Source organism: Protomyctophum parallelum, assembly GCF_964188405.1.
Source record: "Protomyctophum parallelum genome assembly, chromosome: 4".
NCBI lineage: Eukaryota > Metazoa > Chordata > Actinopteri > Myctophiformes > Myctophidae > Protomyctophum > Protomyctophum parallelum.
Window position 1 is genome coordinate 11,266,208 of NC_139700.1, and position 23,103 is coordinate 11,289,310.

Consider the following 23,103-nt stretch of genomic DNA (forward strand, 5'->3'; position numbering starts at 1 on the left):
GTAAAATATCATACCGTGACATGCCTAGTATGCAGTATGCCTGGCTGTTGTTATTGTCTCCCTGCCTTTTTATAAATGCAAAAAAAAAAAGAACGGGTCTGAAAGCATGTATACCTGTGCATGTTTACTTAAATCTACTGTGTGTGTGTGTCTGTGTGTCTGTGTCTGTGTCTGTGTGTGTCTGTGTGTGTGTGTGTGTGTGTGCTCTACAGGACGGCTGCACGCCGCTCCACGCGGCCGTGCGCTCGGGCCACGTGGACACGCTGTGTCTCCTGCTCTGCCACCCTGTGCCCGGTGTGCCCGCCGACGCGATGACCTCTGACCCCGCGGCTCATCCCGTCCTCCCCCTGGCGCTGCCCGCTGCGCTGCTCAACCAGGCCAACGCCGAGGGCTGGACTGCCGCGCACATGGCCGCTGCTCGCGGCTTCAAGGTAATATACACGGACGGCCGTGCCAGCACTCGCACTAATGGCGGAGGAAACCGTGCGAGGCACCAACCTGCACACATCGGGAGTAATTAGGGGTTCAGAGTCTTGCTCAAGGACACTTAGGGGTTCAGAGTCTTGCTCAAGGACACTTGGGGGTTCAGAGTCTTGCTCAAGGACACTTGGGGGTTCAGAGTCTTGCTCAAGGACACTTAGGGGTTCAGAGTCGTGCTCAAGGACACTTCGACACTAACTCTGGGTGATCAAAATGGGAACCTCATGGTTACCAAGCGTTACCATTTATATAGCGCCTTTATCCAAGGCGCTTTACATGGATTGTGCATCAATTCACCCATTCACACACACATTCACACACCGATGGCAGAGGAAACCATGAAGGCACCAACCTGCACATCGGGAGCAATTAGGGGTTCAGTGTCTTGCTCAAGGACACTTCAACACTAACTCTGTGTGTGTGTGTGTGTGTGTGTGTGTGTGTGTGTGTGTGTGTGTGTGTGTGTGTGTGTGTGTGTGTGTGTGTGTGTGTAGGAGTGTCTGGAGGTGCTCTTCAGCCACAGTGAACAGGACATTGACAGACGGGATAAATGCAACCGCACCATCCATGATGTCGCCACTGACGACTGTAAAGACCTGCTGGAAAACCTGGGTCAGTATACTGTGTGTTTTATTTAACCCATTAAGACCCTGGAAAACCTGGGTCAGTATACTGTGTGTTTTATTTAACCCATTAAGACCCTGGAAAACCTGGGTCAGTATACTGTGTGTTTTATTTAACCCATTAGGACCTGGAACGCATCCATGTGTCACTCTAGTGTTTAACCACCTTAGCCATTATTTTAGACTTTAGCTGTTGAAATGTTTTTGTTTGTTGAAAAAGCGTGAAAACGTGTGCAAATCTTTGAATATATTATTCCTTCACGGCAAACGTTTTTAACTCATATCTATATGATTTTTGGGGTTCTTGACATGTTTTTCTGAAAACTTTTGGGATTTAGAAGACTTTTTTTTTTTAGAATCGTCTAAATGTGTTAAGTAAAACATTTTGAGTACTGGGCGGCTGTGGCTCAGGAGGTAGAGCAGGTCATCCAATGATCCGTGGGTCGGCGGTTCGAATCCCCGCTCCTCCTGTCCACATGTCGAAGTGTCCTTGGGCAAGACACTGAACCCCACGTTGCCTCCAATGAGTTGGTCGGTGTGAGCTCGCCATCATTGGTGTGTGAATGTGGGAAGTGAGGACGCTGGCGTCGACTGTTCGCCGCTTCACCTCCCAATGTATGAATGAATGAACCATTGTAAAGAACTTTGAGCACTTGGAAAAGCGCTATAAAAATGCAATTCATTATTACTTGTTTCCCTCCAGACTCCTACAGGGTGCAGGTGTGCGTGCAGCTGTCCTCCACCGGAGAAGGAGGAGGAGGAGGAGGAGAAGGAGGTGTGGTGGTGGAGCCCATGTGTCCTCTGCAGGAGGAGGAGGAGGAGGAGCAGGGAGGAGGAGGTGCTGCTGGGAGGAGGACGGGCCGCTGGGCGGTGCTGGGCCGCGTGTGTGTGGAGCGCTCCACGGGCTGGGCCGAGCTGGGCCAGGCCCTGGGCCACGCCTTCACCTCCCACCTCCAGCTGCTGTGCTGCCGAGACGACCCCCCATCCCCCTCCGCCACCCCCCCAGCGCTGGCTGGCCCTCGGGACGACAGCAGCCTCTCCTCCTCGCTGGGGCTGGGCCCCGCCAGCATCGCCTCCGTGCTCATAGGTGAGGAGTTCACACACTTTAACCCATTCTGAACCCCTTTTGGTGTTTCAAGCATTATGTTACGCTTTAGCTATTGAAAAATAGCAGATCTACAAGCTCATAGCGCCGGTCCTGCGCTATGAACTTGTAGATCTGCTATTTTTTTTTTAACGTGAAAATGTGGCACACATGTTTGAATATATATTCTTTCAGAGCGGATATTTTTAACTCAAATCTTTACTTCTGGGGGGGAGACCCCTGGAACAACATATTTTCAGATGGGGGTCGGCGGCCAAATCCAGATATTTTTGGGGGTCCTTGACATGAAAAAGGTTGAGCACAACTGACATAGAAACATATATTTTTTTAGAAAACTGTGTAGGATTTAGAAGACATTTGTAGAAGTCAAAATGGGTTAAAGATGGAGTGCCGTGATCCCCCCCCCCCTAAAGCCCAAAACACACCAATGACCGCTGGGACGAACGCTAAAACGGCTTTGTTGCGTCTCGACCAACCGGTGTGGTTTGGGCTTTAAACATCATCATCACGTACTTTATTATTGTATTTGTTTATTTAGACGGGACAGAGCATATTAATGAACAGTAAAAATGTAGTGTAAATACACCGGATTTAGCAGGATTTTTTTCCATCCGTCGTCCCTTTAGGACATTGAACACTAAACAAAACCGACATTACAAGACATGAGAGTACAGCATACAGAAACATAATGCACACTAGGGGTGCACACAAGCGGTGCGCATGCGCCGTCAAAACGTTTGCTGCGCGGTAGATCAAAGGCATGGAGGCGCATTTGCGCACCAGCTGAGAGACAGTTAGGGATTTAGAGAATGCTGACAGGCATTCAAAAGGAACTCAAATGAGATGTTAACGTCCTGTAAGAAATGAAAAGAGAAGGGAACCCGCACACTCATATGCTCCTAAAGACCAATAAAGAAAATTTGTCAATAAAAGTTATCTTTTGGAGCATATGAGTGTGCGGGTTCCCTTCTCTTTTCATATGTAACTTTTTTGAACCCAGCACCTCCTTGAAGTGATGTGCGTATTTTTCTATAGTTTCTGAACGTCCTGTAAGAAGACTTATTTTGATGAGGCAGTTTCTGCACAGGAAGTCCGTTTCACTTGTAAACAAGCTACGATGGATGAGCTGTCAAAGTGCTAGTCCCCCCACTGTGTGCACCAAACTACATGGGCAGGTTCTCCTTTGAGTACTAGCCCAAAATAATTGTGTGCGCCCCTGATAATGCATTCCAAAACACAGTAAAAGGAGTACTAGGAGAAAGATTTTTTGTTTGTGTACAGAAAGTGTTAACATGTTGTTTTTATGGTGATCCACCTGAACCGAAGCTGTTGTTATATGATAAAGTACTGCAGACCCTGTAAAGGCTGGAATCTTTTAAAAAGGCCTGAAAAGGTTCCTATTTCGGAAGGCCTTTTTCGTGTTGAACTGTGTTGTGTGACCGAAGTCAGCAATGTCCTTTTTGTGCTTGACCTTTTTTTAATTACTCTGCTTCTATGATTGATTATGTGCTTTTAACCATGTAGCACTCTGGGATTCCTTGTGAATGAAATGTGCAATTATACAAATAAGATTCATTATTTTCGGCTTTAGGGTTAAAAAAGAAAAGGCAATCAGAAAATTGCCATTCTAAATTACTGATGTGTATGCATGCGTGTGTGTGTGTGTTCCGGACATAGGCCTGAACTTCAAAGCAGTTGATTGGGGACACATGTTTGTCCAGGGTGATGTTTAGGGTTTGGCATGTACAGTATCTGTTAAGGTTAACCACATTAACCTCCCTATTTTGAGCATGTTGCCACAGGCCAGATCTTCCCAAATGTTGACATGTTGCTGTGAGCTTGTAGATCTGCTATTTCCGCTGCTATATTCTGCTATTTCTTATTACATTCATGACCTGACCACAATAAGACACCATGTTGAAAGAGGCTGACTGTGCTTCACCATACTGTAGATGGGTCCATTATTAGTTTATAACGCATTCCAGCATCGCTAGTATTATTATGTACCGGTTCTTGGCGTCTCCGTCGCCTGCGTTGTGAGTGATGTCATTTAATATTTTCCCTCCGTCCACGCTATCTTTAGCGGCAATCTTTAGCGCCGCTTTTATCCACCGGCGTAGGTTCCATTGGGCCACGCGGGCCATGGCCCAGTCAGTTTAGATCTGGCCCAGTCTAACTTCAAAGAGAGGGGGGGCGAAAAAACAAGAAAAACAACAAAAGACAGCCTACTTTGGCAGCCCTTGTGCTGCAAATGTCTGCTTAGTAGCAAACCACAGCATGCAAACTGCCTTTGTTTTAAATGGTCCCCCTTAGCACGTCGGCAAAATCATTCACATTTCACACCTATCGCATCGCATCTCCCCCTCAACACCCCTGCCTTTTATTGATAGTATCAAGTGAAGAATGACAGGAAAGAGACAGAGAAGGGGAGAGACATGCAGCAAAGGTCGTCATGAACGGGACTCGAACACGCAACACGCTGTCAGGCCAGAGCCTATATATGCGCATGCGCCTGGACCACTAGGCCAGCGGGTGCCCGAAAGCGAAAGTATCTTAACCTATTCTGGACGGGAACCCGTTTTGGTGTTTTAACTAAGCATTATGTTATACTTTAGTTAAAAGTAGCAAATAGCAGATCTACAAGCTTGTAGGTCTGCTATTTTTGAAAAATCGTGAAAATGTGGCACAAATCTTTGAATATAATATATTCTTTCAGAATACTTTTTTTTAATATCGACGTCAGGCCTAAATTGAAATGATTCCGGTTCACCAAATCAGCTGGTGGCTCTTCAAAATAAGGGATCACGGCTGAAAAGCGGGTTGTGAGAGAGAGAGAGAGAGCTAAACTTGAACTTAAACGTGGCCCTTCAAGTGTTAACACTTGTACAGCCTATTGGCAACCATGACAACGTGTCTGACTCTGACGTACAGTACAACACACACTAGGGGGATTAACTAGAAGTCCATTGTTTAAGAGCTAATTAGCAGAGTTTCTATAGGCAACTGCCAGTGCAGCTGACTTTATACCATACTGTACAAATAATTCACAACCATACTGTTGAGGTTGACGTTTGGACTGGCAGCACACACACACACACACACACCCATAAAGACATACAGTAATGTATATCGATCCTACAGAGACACCTGCGCACACACACACACACACACACACACACACACACACACACACACACACAAACACCTCAGGCATGAAGGAAGCATGAGTTCAAGTCCGTTGCTCTCCCCTTGTCCCCCATATATGGGGACTAGGTTGGTGGAGGGTGTGTAGAGCCCAGGATCACATTAGATAATTGACACAGGGGTGAAAAATGGGTTACAAAATCGTGGGATAAAAAAAAGAAAAACACAAACACATACAAATTCACAGTTGCAACAGTGCCAGTGTCAGTGGAAAGGTTACCCACTTTAAACCCGAATTCCTTAGAACGGATACTCTTTTCATCTGTTACAAGACTCCCTCCACCGTCAGCAAAATTGTCTGGGCCGGAATTCAATTCCTGCCGGTAGTTTTCCTTGTGCTCTGACTCTCAGAGAACCTGACAAATGGCTGCTGTGAAGGAGAGTTGAGAAGCCACACTCTTCAGATGTATCAGTAGAGACATGCATAAAGTTAACGTCGCTTAGCGTTGTTCCATGCAATCAGATTTTTTTCTGTTTGAATGTATGGGCTGTCAAGTTGTTTTTCACACACACACACACACACACACACACACACACACACACACACACACACACAAATGGGCCAGTTGAGATGGTGAGGGTGTGTGTCTGTTTTAGGGTATGCATCTAAAACAATAATTGTCTGTGAGGGTGCTTCGTGTGTGTGTGTGTGTGTGTGTGTGTGTGTGTGTGTGTGTGTGTGTGTGTGTGTGTGTGTGTGTGTGTGTGTGTGTGTGTGTGTGTGTGTGTGTGTGTGTGTGTGTGTGTGTGTGTGTGTGTGTGTGTGTGTGTGTGTGTGTGTGTGTGTGTGTGTGTGTGTGCGCGTGCATGCAATCACACACCAAGGACAAACTGTCTCAGTCTGTCTCTGCATACAGTAGTCCCTGCTTTTGTCTCAGTCTGTGTTAAAGGGACATTTCACCACTGGAAGAAACTTAATAGTATTTGTAGTAGATAACGGTAGCACAAGTTGAAATGTGCACCCTATGGCCAGAAATATAATGTAGTCTGTGTGTTTGACTGGATTGCTGAATTCCTACAATGACCATAATGCTTTACTGCACTCCTTGTGAAGAGGGGGAGGGGCTGTCTTACTGAGACAACATGTAGTCCAGGGCTGCGTCCGAATTCATTCCCTATGCCCCAAATAATTTTACAAACTGTCCTTGCAGGGAGGTGACAGTCTGCAGTCACTTATTTGATACAGTCTGTTCCTAGCGAAAATTCAGCAGCAGTGTTTTGACTGGTTTCTTGTAGTCAGTTGATTCTTCATATCCAAATGAGTGAAATTCTTCAAACAGTTCTTTATGAGGCGATCTGAAAAAACCTAATGGGGATTTCATGCAAGTACATGAACCCGCGGACCTATAGCGCCCTCTACCGATATTGATGTCAGAGTCGGTGCTCCCCAAACAGGGAGTATTGTCCGAAATCATCACTATAGAGTCCACTAGAGTCTGGATCCCCGTATGGGGAGTAGGGAGTAGGGAACAACCCTAGCAATTCGGATGCAGCCCAGGAAGGAAGAGAAACCAGTGTCTATGACATCACTGGCATACTAAAATATATCAAAACACACATTACACTCACAAAAGTCTCAGGGAAGTGTTTCTTGTGTCCTACATCATATGACTAAACAATAAACATCATTAAAATAAGGTCATTCAAATCTGGTTGCAAAAGGCTCTATAATGTCACATACCCTGTGTCTTTCTGTCCAAAAAGGACAAGAAAGTTGGTCCACTTCTAATCTTGATATGTGTGAAGGACAGACATACCGACATTCCTTGAATTCAAAGATTAATTTATAGATGAATGCTGTGTCATCTACATTGATGAAGCCTTGACATTTAAGTATTCATATTCTCCTTTGATCTCTCGACTTCTCTCTGGCTCTCTCTCTCTCAATCCCATATTTTCTTTATGTTCTACTGTCACGTTTCATTTATTTCTTACTCTGGCTTATACAGTACATTATGGATGAGATATGAGAGAGAGAGAGAGAGAGAGAGAGAGAGAGAGATATAGAGGGATAGAAATGTCAGCTTTCTGTCAGCTGGTGTGTGTGTGCCCTGTGTCTAAAAAAAAGTCTATGAGGAAAATGAACGGGGAATTCACTTCTGGTTCTCGGAAATGGGCAGGACTGCGAAGCTCTATAGTGTATAGTAACGAGCTTTCTACTTTAGTAGACGGACGATAGGCTCTTCTTAGATTACTTATGATCCTACCATTGCTATGCATGTGATGTATTACCATGTGTTGTTCTTGCTTACTGTAAATCACTCTGGATTTAGAGCATCAGTTAAATGCCTACATTGTAAATCGTGTGCCATATTAAGCTAACGTGTTGTTTTTGTGTCTGATTCCAGGAGACACCTCATGGCTGCCAGGTCAGGAGCTGCCTCTGTCCCCCTGGGATCTGGTCCGAAAGCCCCTCAGTCAGCGCATCATGCTCCGCCTCAAAGGTACGAAACCTGGCAACCAGCAGTGCTGCACCATGAGTCACATATCTGTATTGTCATTGCTATACATCGATTTCCACAATACACACATCGCAAAGGACTGCAATGTCAAGAAGAGGCCAACTTGTGACGGATGACTCTACAGTTTGTTTATCAAAAGTCACAGAACTTTAACAGGATTTGTTATAGTTTGGTTAGACCAGTGGTTCACAAAGTGGGGTCCGGGGACCCCCAGGGGTCCTTGAGGTAGTTCCAGCTAAATGATAGATAGTTAAGAACCAAATGGGTCAGTAACTCTGAGAGTGTAATGGAACCAAACGGACCCTGACGGACCATTTGGTTCCATTTGTACACTCTCAGATAAATATTTATTTTTTAATGTACAGTATGTACAGTAATATATATATATATATATATACACAGAATAATTAATTAATGAGTATGGAAGAAAAAGTATGTAAGTATAAATATGAGGTATTATGTTAAATTGATAGCATTAGAGTAGAATAGTATTGTGGCTGTTTATCATGTAAAGTTTGACCGGCTTGACGTCTTTGCCTGCCAGAACAACTGTGATATGCTCCATTTGTGCAGAAACAGAAAAGACACACACCTGTATTGTGTTATGCTCCATAGACACACAATAGAAGTGATCACAGAGAGATGCAGAAGCTGCAAAATTGGTTTCTTAACATCGGAGGCAATGATGAGAACACATTTGTTGTTGGCAGAGACACAATGACATTTATGTTTGACCGCAATTCACATCTCCTACACCTACAGTATACAATGTGTCTCATTGCAATATCCAATTCATCACACATTGCATATGTTCTCTGAGCCGTGCAGCCCTGGTGCCGGCAAGCTGCATCTTCTCTGTAACAACAATATACAGCAGGAACATTACCATCAATAAGTTATAACAAAGTTGTATTCAATTCATTTATTATCTAATCTTTTCTCATCAGCATTTGGACTTTTAAAGATGTATCAAATCGCCCAAAATAACAGTTTTGGCACAGTATGTCCTCACAGTATGTGGTCCTCCAAACTGGGACAACAACACTGGGGCAGACATGGAGCACACATTTTGCCAACTAATTTCTAACCTCATTGTCAGACAGTGTAGAGAGTCTCTAAAACAAGCTTATTATCCTCTAGTGTAGTGCTCTAAAACAAGCTTACTATATAGTGTAGAGCTCTGCACACACATCAGGAAGTATCATCATTATCCCTCCCTGGATGATACTTTGTCCTGGTTTGCTCTGTTTGCACAGTGTGTGAATGCACGGAATCCATGAGGAACAGTCAGTCTGCCGCCTCCTCACACACCACTGCACCCATTTCCTTTCATTCTTTGTCTTCTCTCCTCCTCCACTCTCTCCTCCCTCCTCTCCTCTACTCTCTCCTCTCCTCCACTCTCTCCTCTCCTCCCTCCTCTCCTCCACTCTCTCCTCTCCTCCACTCTCTCCTCTCCTCCCTCCTCTCCTCCACTCTCTCCTCTCCTCCACTCTCTCCTCTCCTCCCTCCTCTCCTCCACTCTCTCCTCTCCTCCACTCTCTCCTCTCCTCCCTCCTCTCCTCCACTCTCTCCTCTCCTCCACTCTCTCCTCTCCTCCACTCTCTCCTCTCCTCCCTCCTCTCCTCCACTCTCTCCTCTCCTCCACTCTCTCCTCTCCTCCTCCACTCTCTCCTCCCTCCTCTCCTCTACTCTCTCCTCTCCTCCACTCTCTCCTCTCCTCCCTCCTCTCATCCACTCTCTCCTCTCCTCCCTCCTCTCCTCCACTCTCTCATCTCCTCCCTCCTCTCCTCCACTCTCTCCTCCACTCTCTCCTCTCCTCCTCCACTCTCTCCTCTCCTCCACTCTCTCCTCTCCTCCTCCACTCTCTCCTCTCCTCCACTCTCTCCTCTCCTCCTCCACTCTCTCCTCCCTCCTCTCCTCTACTCTCTCCTCTCCTCCACTCTCTCCTCTCCTCCCTCCTCTCCTCCACTCTCTCCTCTCCTCTATCCTCTCCTCCACTCTCTCATCTCCTCCCTCCTCTCCTCCACTCTCTCATCTCCTCCCTCCTCTCCTCCACTCTCTCATCTCCTCCACTCTCTCCTCCACTCTCTCCTCTCCTCCTCCACTCTCTCCTCTCCTCCACTCTCTCCTCTCCTCCTCCACTCTCTCCTCCACTCTCTCCTCTCCTCCTCCACTCTCTCCTCTCCTCCCTCCTCTCCTCCACTCTCTCCTCTCCTCCTCCACTCTCTCCTCTCCTACAATATCCTCTCTCCTCTCCTCCACTCTCTCCTCTCCTCCCTCCTCTCCTCCACTTTCTCCTCTCCTCCTCCACTCTCTCCTCTCCTCCACTCTCTCCTCTCCTCCTCCACTCTCTCCTCTCCTACAATATCCTCTCTCCTCTCCTCTACTCTTACCCCCTCCATTCTGTCCTCACATAACAGCAGCTTTATTCTGAAGCATGTGGGAAAGCAATGTCATTGCTGTGTGTGCATGCATGTGCACGCGCATGTGTGCATGCGTGCAACCCTGACTCAGGAGTCCGTATCGACCCGTCCACCAACAATCTTTCCTCGGCCAGTAATTGTGCGGCTTATGTTCAGTGAAAGAGAACCATGTCTGCCGTGCTGTGATGGCTGTGTTAGTAACACTATGCTGCATGGTGTTACTGTACCACTAGGGGCCACTGTACTGCCTGTAGCGTGTTAGTAACACTATAGCGCATGGTGTTACTGTACCACTAGGGGCCACTGTAATGCATGTAGTGTGTTAGTAACACTATGCTGCATGGTGTTACCACCATGAGCCACTGTCAGTGTTGTTTTCGTCGACCAAAGACCAAAAATGTTCGTCGACTACCTTTTTTCACTGACGAAAACTAAATGGAACCTAAATAAAAAACTAAGCTATGATGACTAAAACTAAGACTAAATATGCTAACAAATAGCAGACTAAAGTGTGTGTGTGTGTGTGTGTGTGTGTGTGTGTGTGTGTGTGTGTGTGTGTGTGTGTGTGTGTGTGTGTGTGTGTGTGTGTGTGTGTGTGTGTGTGTGTGTGTGTGTGTGTGTGTGTGTGTGTGTGTGTGTGTGTGTGTGTGTGTGTGTGTGTGTGTGTTCTGACAGGTCTGTCTGAATCGTGCCTGGATGAGTTGGCTGTGGATTCTCTCTTCCCCCTTCCTCTGCTGCACAACTACGTCCGACTGGTAAGCCATGCACACACACACACACACACACACACTGAACAACGTGAGAGGGCTTAGTTGAGCAAAAAAGCGAAACATGGGTGGGGGGGAGAGCAAGACAAAGACAGCAGCAGAGATGAGCATGTAAAAGAGACGAGGGGGGATTAAATGGACGAGAGAGAGATAGAGAGACAGAGAGACAGACAGACAGAGAGACAGAGAGAGAGGGAGAGAGACAGACGGACGGACGGACGGACGGACGGACGGACGGACAGAGAGAGAGAGACGGAGAGAGAGAGAGAGAGAGAGAAGTAGGTGCCTGATGATGCTGAGGATTCTAGCGTGACAGAGCACCCTCTACTGGCCATTTTATGAATGGAGTATAATTGTATACCAACGTATGCTCTAAACATTAGTTTTGTAGATATTAGTTCTCCGAGCTGCTGATGAAATTTGAGTCTATTCTCGCTTGTTAGTTATTTTAAAATTAGGTTGAGTTATTTTAAGATTATTAAGAGTATAGAAGCATCTCCCATAGACATGAATGGTCTCAGAAATGTGATAAAAAGCAAAAGTTTAAAAGCCTCAAATCTGTTATTTCTTCAACTGGTCGACTGTTAGGTGGAACAGCAGCAACAAAGAATGATAATTCCTAAACATCATTAACCCATTTAGACCTGAGACCGATTAAAAAAAAAAAAAACAGACAGATTTCTGAAAAACCTATGTTTCTATATCGTTGGTCTCAAACTATTTCATGTCATGGACCTCAGAAATTATATGAGATTGGCCGCCGACCCCCATCTGAAAATATGTTGTTCCAGGGACCCCCCCCCCCCCCCCCCCAGAAGCAAAGATTTGAGTTAAAAACATTCGCTGTGAAAGAATATATATTCACATTTTCACGATTTAAAAACAATAGCAGATCTACAAGCTCGTAGCGCGTAATAATAAATAATAATAATGTGTGTCCAGGTGGAGCAATATGGGAACCTCATCTTCCACGGGCTGGAGGGAAGCTGTCAGGAATACATCGCCAATCAGATCGCTCGCTGCATCAAGGTAAACACACTGCTCATCATATTTATTGGGCATTCTAGCCACGGACCACCATGTGATGACATTTAGCCTCTCAGACCCATTCAGTATTTAAGTCCATTATGTCCAGGTCCAAATGGCACCAGCTCCCGTCCGCATCTCATTGTAAATAGCAATATCTAAACGCGTGAATCTTTTTACAATGATGTTATTTTTCAGAAAGGAAGCCATTGAGGGTTAAAATGGGTCTTAATGCTTCCAACTCGAGTAGAATTATTATTATTATTAGTTTTGTACAAGTGTCCATGGCAAAGAAAATATATGATGTGGAGACAATAAAGACTATTATTATCATTATTATTGAATTTTAAGAGTCCATTTGCTCAGTAAAATATTTCGGGGGCATATTTAGAATGTGTGCATGCTTGAGTATGATTAATCTAGTGAATCTAGCAATTAATGAGGATTTATTTGACACAATTAAATAAAATAGCGAATCAGTCGATGGGGCGAGTCACAGTATAACTCTATGGGGACACAAAAGCGACACAAAAGTAGGACCCGGAAGTATCTCTGGAGGGGGCTCTCACGTCACGGCTAAAATACTGAATAGGATTCAAATGGACGTTTATTGGTCTGTAACTCTTGAGTGTGCAAACAGACCATTACAGGTGTTTACGGCAAAACACATCCGCCATTAGCATGAAACCTCTCACTGTCGTCATGGCTGCTGTGCTTCACTATATTATATGATGCAATGTTATTGAAACCGCCCCGGTATACAGCAGCTACTGTAGCTACTGTATCAACACCACATTTCTTCGACATAAACAGATAAACGTTTCCCCAGAATATGGACGCTGGGATTGAAGTGGTGCACGGGCTGGTGAACAGAACATTACTCCAATGTCTCGAGGCTAGCGGGAACATTTTACGTGTGTTTCCATGACAACCTCTGCATCTCTTCCTACCACCCGTCTGATAAATAAAAAAATCTGCCCCCCTTTTTTGCTCCTCCTCTCCACCCCCCCACACCCTTTTCCTCCACCCCACCGCCCCCCCAATTCAATTCAATTCAATTCATTTCAAAGGGCTTTATTGGCATGAGAAAACATGGCTGAGGGGGCATCTCTCTAGTGTTTCGCTGTGTGTGAGTGCCTTGATATGGAGTGCATCTGGGTCACTTTCTTTTAGGTGGTTATAGAATTTAAGTGCTCTTTTTTAATTTTGATTATCCTCTCCTCCTCTCCACCTCCTCCTCCACCTCCTCTCCACCTCTCCTCCCTTCCTCTCCTCCTCCTCCTCCTCCTCCTCCCCAGGCGAAGCAGGAGGCGGTGGGGGTGTGCTGTGACGTGGTGCGCGTGGAGGTGGATGAGAGCCTGACCAAAGAACAGCTGCTGGAGACCTTCATTACCTGTGGTAAAATATGCACGCAGTCAGCCACACACACACACACACACACACACACACACACACACACACACAAATGACTTACACTGGATCTCTTGTCCACTAGTCCCTTCGTAACATTTTAGTCTAGTTTGTATTTGTTGACACAATTGTCAGTATATTTAGTCTTAGTTTTAGTCATCGTAGCTTAGTTTTCATTTAGTTTCCATGTAGTTTTCGTCAGTAAAAAAAAGGTAGTCGACGAACATGTTTTTGTCATAGTTTTAGTCGACGAAAACAACACTGCTACCTTACCTAATGTCCTGTTCCCACGGTGCAGGCTTCCTGGTGCCAGCGGTAGGCGGGGGCTCCGGGGTCAGAGGTCACTGTGTGGTGGTGCTGCTGGAGGGCCTGGAGAAGGCGTCCTCCCTGCCCGCCCTGCTGGGGGACCTGTGCCACAGCTTGGACAACCGGGGCGCGGCCTGCCCACTGGCCCTGCCCACTGGTATGTTAGACAACCGGGGCGCGGCCTGCCCACTGGCCCTGCCCACTGGTATGTTAAGGCTTCTTACAGCAGGACAACCGGGGCGCGGCCTGCCCACTGGCCCTGCCCACTGGTATGTTAGTGCTGCTTACAGCAGGACAACCGGGGCGCGGCCTGCCCACTGGCCCTGCCCACTGGTATGTTAGTGCTGCTTACAGCAGGACAACCGGGGCGCGGCCTGCCCACTGGCCCTGCCCACTGGTATGTTAGTGCTTCTTACAGCAGGACAACCGGGGCGCGGCCTGCCCACTGGCCCTGCCCACTGGTATGTTAGTGCTGCTTACAGCAGGACAACCGGGGCGCGGCCTGCCCACTGGCCCTGCCCACTGGTATGTTAGTGCTTCTTACAGCAGGACAACCGGGGCGCGGCCTGCCCACTGGCCCTGCCCACTGGTATGTTAGTGCTGCTTACAGCAGGACAACCGGGGCGCGGCCTGCCCACTGGCCCTGCCCACAGGTATGTTAGGGCTTCTTACAGCAGGACAACCGGGGCGCGGCCTGCCCACTGGCCCTGCCCACTGGTATGTTAGTGCTGCTTACAGCAGGACAACCGGGGCGCGGCCTGCCCACTGGCCCTGCCCACTGGTATGTTAGTGCTGCTTACAGCAGGACAACCGGGGCGCGGCCTGCCCACTGGCCCTGCCCACTGGTATGTTAGTGCTTCTTACAGCAGGACGTGGGCTACACACTACCGGTATTTTATTGTTGTTTCATTTTATTTAAGTATTAAACCCATTTTGGGCGGGAACCCCTTTTGGTGTTAGCATTATTAGCTATTGAAAAATAGCAGATTTTATTTATTTATTTATTTAACCTTTATTTAACCAGTAAAAACCACATTGAGACTGAAGTCTCTTTTACAAGTGTGAACTGGCCAAGACAAGAGGCAAAATAAGTGACACAGCTCTGCCAGTAACAAAAAATACACAACAAAAAACAGGACAGACATACAATGCTCATAAATACAGTACCCACTACCGAAGAAGCTTAAAGGGAGAACAAGAATGCGACCAATAAGGACTAATAAATAAAAACTAAGCAATGGAAATTGCTAGTTGACTAAAAAGCAAGACAGTTGCTATACGTCAAAGCAGGAGCAATGTATGGGAAGTGTGCCCATGGCAATCCTTTTAAAGCTCACTAGGGGAATCACAGCAGCCAGTTTGAGTCTGGACTGTAGGTCATTCCAAGACCGGGTCCGAAATAAGCAATGCTTTTTTTCCCAGCCTCAGATTTTGTTGGAGGCACGACATAATGGTAAAAAGCTAAGATGACACAGACGCGTTCTCAGGTCTTAAAGGGGTTAAACTGCAGAGCTAAAGATGTATCAGCCACTTGGAAACAGCCTCTCAGTCAATCTGTGACATCATCATCTCTCTCAGGACCCCATCACTTCCGCGAGGGTGGCTTCCTGATTGGCACGCTGTCCAAGACCCGCCTCCAGGGCTCGGAGCTCCGCCTCCAGCAACACTTCCGCTGGGTGACGCTGCGCTGGGACCAGGAGCCGCTGCACGGCATGCTGGGAAGACACCTCCGACGGAAACTCCTCCACAAGGTCAGATAATGGAGTATTATTATTGTTTATGTCGAATCCATCCCAAATTTGAATCACATCATTATTTTAAATCATTTTTTTAATAATGATTTAAACTAAAGAAGTCTAAATATGAATTAACATTATGTTTTCAGTACTTTCTATATAGTATAGTTTTATGAAGTGCTTTACAACAATGCAATATGCTGTAGTAGAAAAATCTTAATCGGCAATAAAATAGAACCATGTACGGATATCTTTGGCATAATGAATCAAAGTCTTGTTTACAACTGGAAGCCTAAAGACTGCAAACCTTGTTAGAGAAACGATTCAAAATGAATCCCACAATACTGGTCTGAAGCCAACGTCTTACTCATTGTTTCAGTTGTGAGACTTTATTTAGCTTTAATTAATCCATCTCTCTCTCTCTCCCCCCTGCAGACGGGAACAGGTGTGTGGTGTTGGGAGGGTGCGTTGGAACGCAGTGTATTGTGGGTAAGCCGGGTGTGGCAGCAGCTCAACGCCTGTCTGTCTCGCCTGGGGACCCACGAAGCTCTGCTCGGGCCCCGCCTCTTCCTGTCCTGCCCCGTGGTCCCGCACAACACGCAGGCTGTGGTCAAGTAAGTCCTCTTGGTTCACACCAAGCATGTGCAAAGATCTAGCCTCGCGTAGCCCACCCTGGGCAAGACCTACGCTGTAGAGGCTATCATTTGTTTTGGGCAGAAGTTGCGGGATTTTAGAGGAAGTATCGGCCCAAGGAAATGACGTTGATGCATTACAAATCAGTTTACATTCTCCGCGAATGAAACAAGTGTTGTGATTGGTCGGGAAAATATTGTATCCGGGGGAAATACATCTGACGGATATTCCGTGGCGCGCGCGCGCGCGCGCGCGCGTGCGTGTTGAGAGGGACGTACCTCATTTACAATGAAAATATGTGCCTCCCAAAACAACACCTATGTTTACCCACAAATCCAGCAACAACTGATGTTGTCTCTCCTGGTGTTGACTGCTTTGTTGCAGATTGGGCTCTCTTGGTCTTCAACTTCACGATTCATTCATGGAGTAGGCCAGGGCACGTGTGTGTCAATTACAAAATACATTGCCAATAGATTTTCCAAAGCAAACAGTGATGTTTGCCCGCAAACGGGTGTGGGACAACCACAAGCAGACAGCTGCAATGCACAAACTGTACTGTACTGAAAGGGTGAACTGGTCGGATTAACGCGTTCCTTCTACTGCGCTGTCCAACCGGGGAAACTCCCCCCTGTCAGGTGAAAAGAAGCGGCTTGGACTGCTCATGCGTTGAAGGAAGCATGGGGTCAGTCCGTTGCTCTCCCCAGGTAGGCAGAGGGAGTGTAGCGCCCAAGGTTTACATTTGATAATTGACACAAAAGACGTGGGATAAAATGTCATAGTAACTATTAGTCGATGAAATCAACACTGGTGACAACTGACAAGTTACGGTTGTTATCTGGTTAACCCGGTCTCCTCTCCTCTCTCCAGGTGGTTGGTGCGTCTGTGGAACGCGGTGGTGGTCCCTCGCGTGGAGGAAGCCATCGTCTCCCGGGTGACGGCCAAGCGCTCTTCGCCATCCTCCTCCTCCTCGCCCTGTTCACCATCGCCGAAGTCACGGCGAGCGTCCTCCGGCAGCCACGGGCTGACCTCAGGTCAGCAGGCGGTGGTGAAGGCTGCCCTCAGCATCCTAGTCAACAAGGCTGTGCTGCTGGGCTGTCCTCTGCCAAGACACGGTGAGTCTGCTGTGTGTGCGTGACTGCGTGTGTGTGTGTGTGTGTGTGTGTGTGTGCGTGTGTGTTAGAGCCCTGCACCAAAATATGGGCCCGGGCCGTTATGGTGGCACAGTGTTAACAGCCGTAGCCCAGTCCAAAGCCCGACACCTTTTCTAGAACGTCGCTGCGCGTGCATTCACAGTGCGCGCAAAACAGCTGCCGCACTGTCAATCAGCGCTTTGCCCTCACGACTTATTTCAAACGTTTTCCTCTTATTACGATTAATTAGTATTACGTTTGATCTACGCTGTGAGATTGTATATTTGAACTTTTTGGCTATTTTTGCTGATTTTTGCATGCCACCATTGTACTGAAGTGATTAAAAAATATATATTAGAACTTTTGTGTCTATTCGTTGATAGACACAAATTTTTCTGAAATATTAGATTAGTAGTATATTTTTGGTTCTAAATTGTCTTAGTTTCTATTTCTATATACAGTATCTTCATTTACTTACCCAGTCCTAGTGCTTCAATAATACTAATAGGGACTGTGCTCACCCCCCATCTCTCTCCCCATTTCCTGTCAGCCTACTGTCTGTCCCTCCATAAAAAATATAAAATATAGGTGAAAGCCACAAAAAAAGCATTTAGAATGCTTTTTACTAAAGTACACATATTGTTTATTGACGCCCGCAACATTCAACTGTTGCTATGACAGACAGACAGACAGACGGACGGACGGACAGACAAAGAAAACATGAACCTGTTGGCGGAGATCCTTAACTGTACTGTCCTGCTCCTCCTCAGAGATTGACAGACACCTGCTGGAGTTCCAGGGCGGGTCCTTCCCCATGTCCGCCATTGGCTCCTGTAAAGGAAGTTCCACCACCGGGAGGAAGGGGCGCGACAGCGGCCAGTGGAGACGGGCCAATACCAGCCCACGGAAGGGAAAGGGAAGCCCCGCCTCCAACTGGAGCTGTGGCGGGCCGCTCAGAGAAGGTGAGAGAAGGTTTGCCGTACCAAAATGTTTCCAGTCAAAGAACCCCATAACTCTGCCAGAGGGTCCATTTGGTTAAACTTTTCACTAATATATATACAGCATCGTGGCTACGAGTGTGCGGCCTTTTTCTCTTTTTTACTTATTTACTGCCTTAGGCCAGCACCTCACCCACACTGGTGTGTGCCCTTTCCTGTTTTGTCAACCTTTTACACAGACCTGTAAAGGTCCCTGCAGAGTTTAAACTGCTGCGTCTTTCCGGTTCTTTTTTGTGGCGTTTTGATTGTTTCCGGCCCGATACTGACTCCCGACCTACTTACTAGTATGGCACTAATCTCACAAACCACTCGGAGACAAATCTTGTCCAGCTAGGCTACCCTTTTCTCCCTCCATATGTTTTATATTTTAAATATTGTGTTTCTTTTAATTTTATACTGGAAGTCAAAGGAGGCTCCGGCCTCCGTGCGAGCGTGCGAGGGAGCGATACGACTTCAAATCAGTATCACGATTATTTCTTCTTTTCTTTGAGAAATGTGTTGGCATTAACAGCTTCTCTTAATAAACAAGTATAAATACATTGAATTTTCACCCCAAAGAAAAGTATCACGATTATTTCAAACGTTTTCCTCTATTACGAATATTTACGATTAAGTTCGATCTACAGTACAAGCACACACCGGGAGTTCAACATTTTAACTTTTACTTTTAACTATTATATTTATATTTACCACTGTTACGTTTTATATATATTTTTTTTTCCTGTATCATGTGCTATCATGTATCTTTCTTTGTGAGAGAAATGCACCAACTCAATTTGCTCCTAAATAGATTCTGATTCTAATGTACAATCCTCTACTGTACCTATTGGTCATGTTTTATTTACAGAAAATGGTTGTCGGTGTACCCAGCACTGTACACTCTGTTTAGTATGCATGTATACAGTATAGTACAGGCCTACATAAGTAACTGTATTGTTTTTCTTTCCAGGCTCACTGTCCACCACTGATGTCCGCTTCACTAACGGCAACAGCCAGAGGTCAGTGTGCCGATGGACAACACACGCTTAAAATCATTTAAATTTAATTATACCCAAATACAATTCTTAGTTTCCAATAGTTGTTAATAGTTGCAGTGCCATGTGTAGCCAGGAGAGGGCAGAAGAGTGTAATTGATGAGTCAGTGTATACTTTTTGTGATGAAGCTGCTTGTAGCCTACTTATAATGTCAACTCCATAGTTGATTTCACCTTTCATTCTCACCACGTTAGATCCATCGAAAACACATGTCCTTGATTCCGGTGACCTTCTAATGCTGTGTGTGTGTGTGTGTGTGTGTGTGTGTGTGTGTGTGTGTGTGTGTGTGTGTGTGTGCGTGTGCGTGTGCGTGTTGTGCGTGTGTTTCAGGCTAGCTGTAGGTGAGCCAGCAGGCCTGTCGGTGTTTTCTGATGATGAGACCGATCTGATCAGAGAACTGACCTCCATGTGTTCCAGCAAGTCAGAGCCCGACATCAGCAAGGTACAACACACTCAAATGACACATATATTGTATCTACACCCTAATTCTCATCAAAGTGAGCTTACATGTAATTAAAAAAGGACATAAAGAAGTGTCCACACGTCCTGGGCCTCCTACGGGTGTAATTATAAAGGCTTGTGGGGACGTCCTGGGCACAATAAATATTAAAGATGGAGTGTCATGATTGTTTTCCACCCTAAAACAACGTTTTTATGTGGGCACCCCCACCAGTTCATTAAGTATGCCTGGTTTGCCTGGTGGGTGGTGATGGGTGTTGATCCACCTGAACTTAAGCCGCACCCACAGCTGTAGTTGTATGATAAAGGGTTAGGGGAGGGGCTGATAATGTGATGTCACTATATTACAGTTTATTTCTTTAGCATGTTTGACTGTCAAGGGTTCAGCCTCCAGGAAGAAACCCTAAATACAAAGTGAATACACCATTGCACATAAAAACAACTCCAGGGTGTCTAATGAAGTACTGTCACCTCATAGACACATTAAAAACTGGAAAAATACAAAAATGGTGGCACTCCATCTTTAAGTGTTTGTCCTGTGTTTTTGGCTGTAGATGGCCCAGTCCAAGGATGACTTGGATGTTGTTTACTCCAGCCCGTCCAGAGGACCCGCAGTCCCCCACCGACCCGACCAGGAAGGAAGCCCCCAACCCCGGACACAGACGGTGAGGCCATACGCAGTCATAGACGCATTTCCAGACGTCGTCACACTGATAAGAAGAACCTGTATGCGTCGCACAGGTCGGGGGACAAAAGAAACCGACCGCTCATTAGACGTACTGTAAAAGTGGTCCCAGCACTGACGTGTAAAAAATGCATCCCAGCAAACTTTCAGATGGTGTTTTCTTCCCCGTGTCCCCCCCGAAGAAGAAGGTTTAGGGTGGTGAAATGTGTACCTCGGTTTATGTTGTTAATTTGTGTGTAAACAATAATAGCGATACTCGAAGCATTTTGTTCCCCAAACCCCACCTCCAGTCACCGAGGGAGAGCTTCCTATGATCACAGCTGTAGCTCCTCAAGCCTAATTTGGGCTCCGCCGTGCTAAGGCGTTGCGTGCAGAGCATTGGCCGAGAACAGCAGACCTCCAAGCTCACAGCGGCCGCGACGCGATGTGAGCTTGTATGTCAGCTGTACTCGGAGCAGAGCACTGTTACATTACAGGGGTAGTACTGTCAAAGGTTATGCTAAAACGATAGCACAAAAAAAGAAGGCCCCCGGGAGCCCTATGGGAGATGCCAGCCACACGTCTAGGAAAACTTTTGTATCCGCAATCTTATTCTTTCGGTCGTGACCCACAGGTGAGAGTTAGAACGATGATTGCTCGGTAGACGGAGAGCTTTGGCCTTCTGGCTCGGCTCTAGTTGTCACAACAGTTGAACCTTGAACTATATGCTCTCTCTGTCTGTCCGTCCTTCCTCCCTCCAGCCCAGCAGCAGCCGTCCCTCCAGCCGAGGCCCCGCCTCCAGCCCCAGCCCCGCCTCAGAGCGCCGCGGGCCGCCCCCCGGCGGCCGCCCCGCCAAGTCGCAGCTCCCCGTCCCCAGCAGCAGGGGGCAGCAGCAGCAGCCACGAGCCAGCAGCAGCAGCACTAGTGGTGTTAGTGGTGGTAGTACTAGTAGTCAGACGACGCTCTCCAACAGAACCACCGCCAGCAGAACCGAGTCCAGCAGCAAAACCAGGCCCGTCCCGTCCGGTAGCAACCTCCACCTCCATCAGCAGCACCATCGCAACAACAACATCGTCAACGGAAACAGCCAACCGCACCACGAGGACATCTGGGTCCTCCACCGAGACCTGCACCAGAACAGCATCAACAACAACAAGTAGAGGGGAAGGGGGGCATACGTTGGTCCGACATACTAGTGGTCCGACATGCGTGGCCGGTTAAGACACATGAGTGGCCGGTTAAGGCGACACATGCGTGGCCGGTTAAGGCGACACATGCGTGGCCGGTTAAGACTCACCTCTGGCTCCGACATGCGTGGCTGGTTAAGACTCCCCTGTGGCTTAGGTTAGGGTTTGGGTGTCGGACTATTGCGTGTAGGACTGTTAGGACGTCGGACCAACGATATGCACCCAGTAGACATCTTCCTCACCCCCGCCCCTCCGTCCCAGGACTCCGCTATGATGACCCCCCCCCCGATCCACCCCCGATCTCCCACGACGTTGTAAAGATTAGGTTTATTATGATTGATGACCTTTGAGTATTTGTACTTGTCATGTGTACTCGTTACACTGTACTACAGTTGTGTACTTACTTGGGGACCATAGTTTTATTCTATTACAGTATTGAAGTAATGAACCTTTTTTGAGTTATTTTGTATTCTTGGAGAGGTATTGGCAGGGAATCATACGATGGACAAAAGGAAGGGTTTACGCACTCCGGTGGGCTTCATTCTGCTGCGTTAACTTGTGTATTAACTTATCTAGGATGCACTCGCGCACAAGTACGCTCGGTGAAAATGTCAGTAATGTGTACTGTGCTTGCCTAGGGTCAGTACCTTAGAGTATATATGAATAGAGACGGCACCCAGAGGAAACCCTGAGGTGAAATGGACACAGTGGCCGAATTTGGTATTGCAGCGCTGGGCCCAAACACATGAAGGCGCTGGTCTGTTGACTATCTTGATGACACGTGAACGCTGAGCGCGTGCAATGATAGTCAACGGCCAGCGCGTTCATGTGTTTGGGCTCAATCAATCCCAGAATGCACTCTGTTCCTACCCGGGAAGGAGGAGTGAAAACACCTCATGCGCTTTTTTTTTAATATTTTTTATGGAGGGACAGACAGTATACGCGGACAGGAAATGGGGGAGAGAGATGGGGGAGTGACATACAGTAAAGGCCGTCGGGATCGGGAGTCGAACCCGCGGCACACTGCCAGACTCGGGCTACCGGCCAAGGTGCCTGGAGCGCTAAGCTACGGCCCAGGCCACCTCATGCGCTTTTGAGCAACTTTAAGGCAAGTGGATGGGAGGAGAAATCCGGTGCCGTCTCTATTAATATGTACTCTAAGGTCAGTACTCAACACAATATAAGTACATGGTGTTATTTGAAGTACTTATACAGTAGAGTACATAGTGGTACTCGCATAGTAGTATACTAGTCAACTTATCGGTACTGTATCTTTACTTTGTCTCAGATGAACAGGAATGAACCCACTGTGAAGTGTTACCGAGGAAAAACTACTACTTAAAGAGTTTGAACTGTTTTGACTAAAAAGTGTTTTGAAAACAACAAAGACAGAACAGGCAAGTTAAGTATTTTAAATATATAAAAGTGTTTTATGTTTAAATAGTTGCAAGGTTG

General features: G+C 46.8%; 1 protein-coding gene across 1 annotated transcript in view; it reads left to right on the forward strand.

The window, feature by feature from the left end:
* The window catches only part of cttnbp2 (cortactin binding protein 2), a 103,870-nt gene extending 81,317 nt beyond the window's left edge, over positions 1 to 22,553 (forward strand). Inside the window, exons 8-23 of the mRNA XM_083763856.1 lie at positions 213 to 431; positions 975 to 1,092; positions 1,807 to 2,190; positions 7,761 to 7,856; positions 10,973 to 11,052; positions 12,007 to 12,093; positions 13,389 to 13,488; positions 13,799 to 13,963; positions 15,385 to 15,557; positions 15,978 to 16,156; positions 17,043 to 17,287; positions 18,076 to 18,267; positions 19,253 to 19,301; positions 19,669 to 19,780; positions 20,352 to 20,462; positions 21,223 to 22,553. Coding sequence (XP_083619982.1) covers positions 213 to 431; positions 975 to 1,092; positions 1,807 to 2,190; positions 7,761 to 7,856; positions 10,973 to 11,052; positions 12,007 to 12,093; positions 13,389 to 13,488; positions 13,799 to 13,963; positions 15,385 to 15,557; positions 15,978 to 16,156; positions 17,043 to 17,287; positions 18,076 to 18,267; positions 19,253 to 19,301; positions 19,669 to 19,780; positions 20,352 to 20,462; positions 21,223 to 21,621 — 2,709 coding nt within the window. The 3' untranslated portion in view covers positions 21,622 to 22,553. The remainder of the gene's footprint in view (positions 1 to 212; positions 432 to 974; positions 1,093 to 1,806; positions 2,191 to 7,760; positions 7,857 to 10,972; positions 11,053 to 12,006; positions 12,094 to 13,388; positions 13,489 to 13,798; positions 13,964 to 15,384; positions 15,558 to 15,977; positions 16,157 to 17,042; positions 17,288 to 18,075; positions 18,268 to 19,252; positions 19,302 to 19,668; positions 19,781 to 20,351; positions 20,463 to 21,222) is intronic.
* The last annotated feature ends 550 nt before the right edge of the window (positions 22,554 to 23,103 follow it).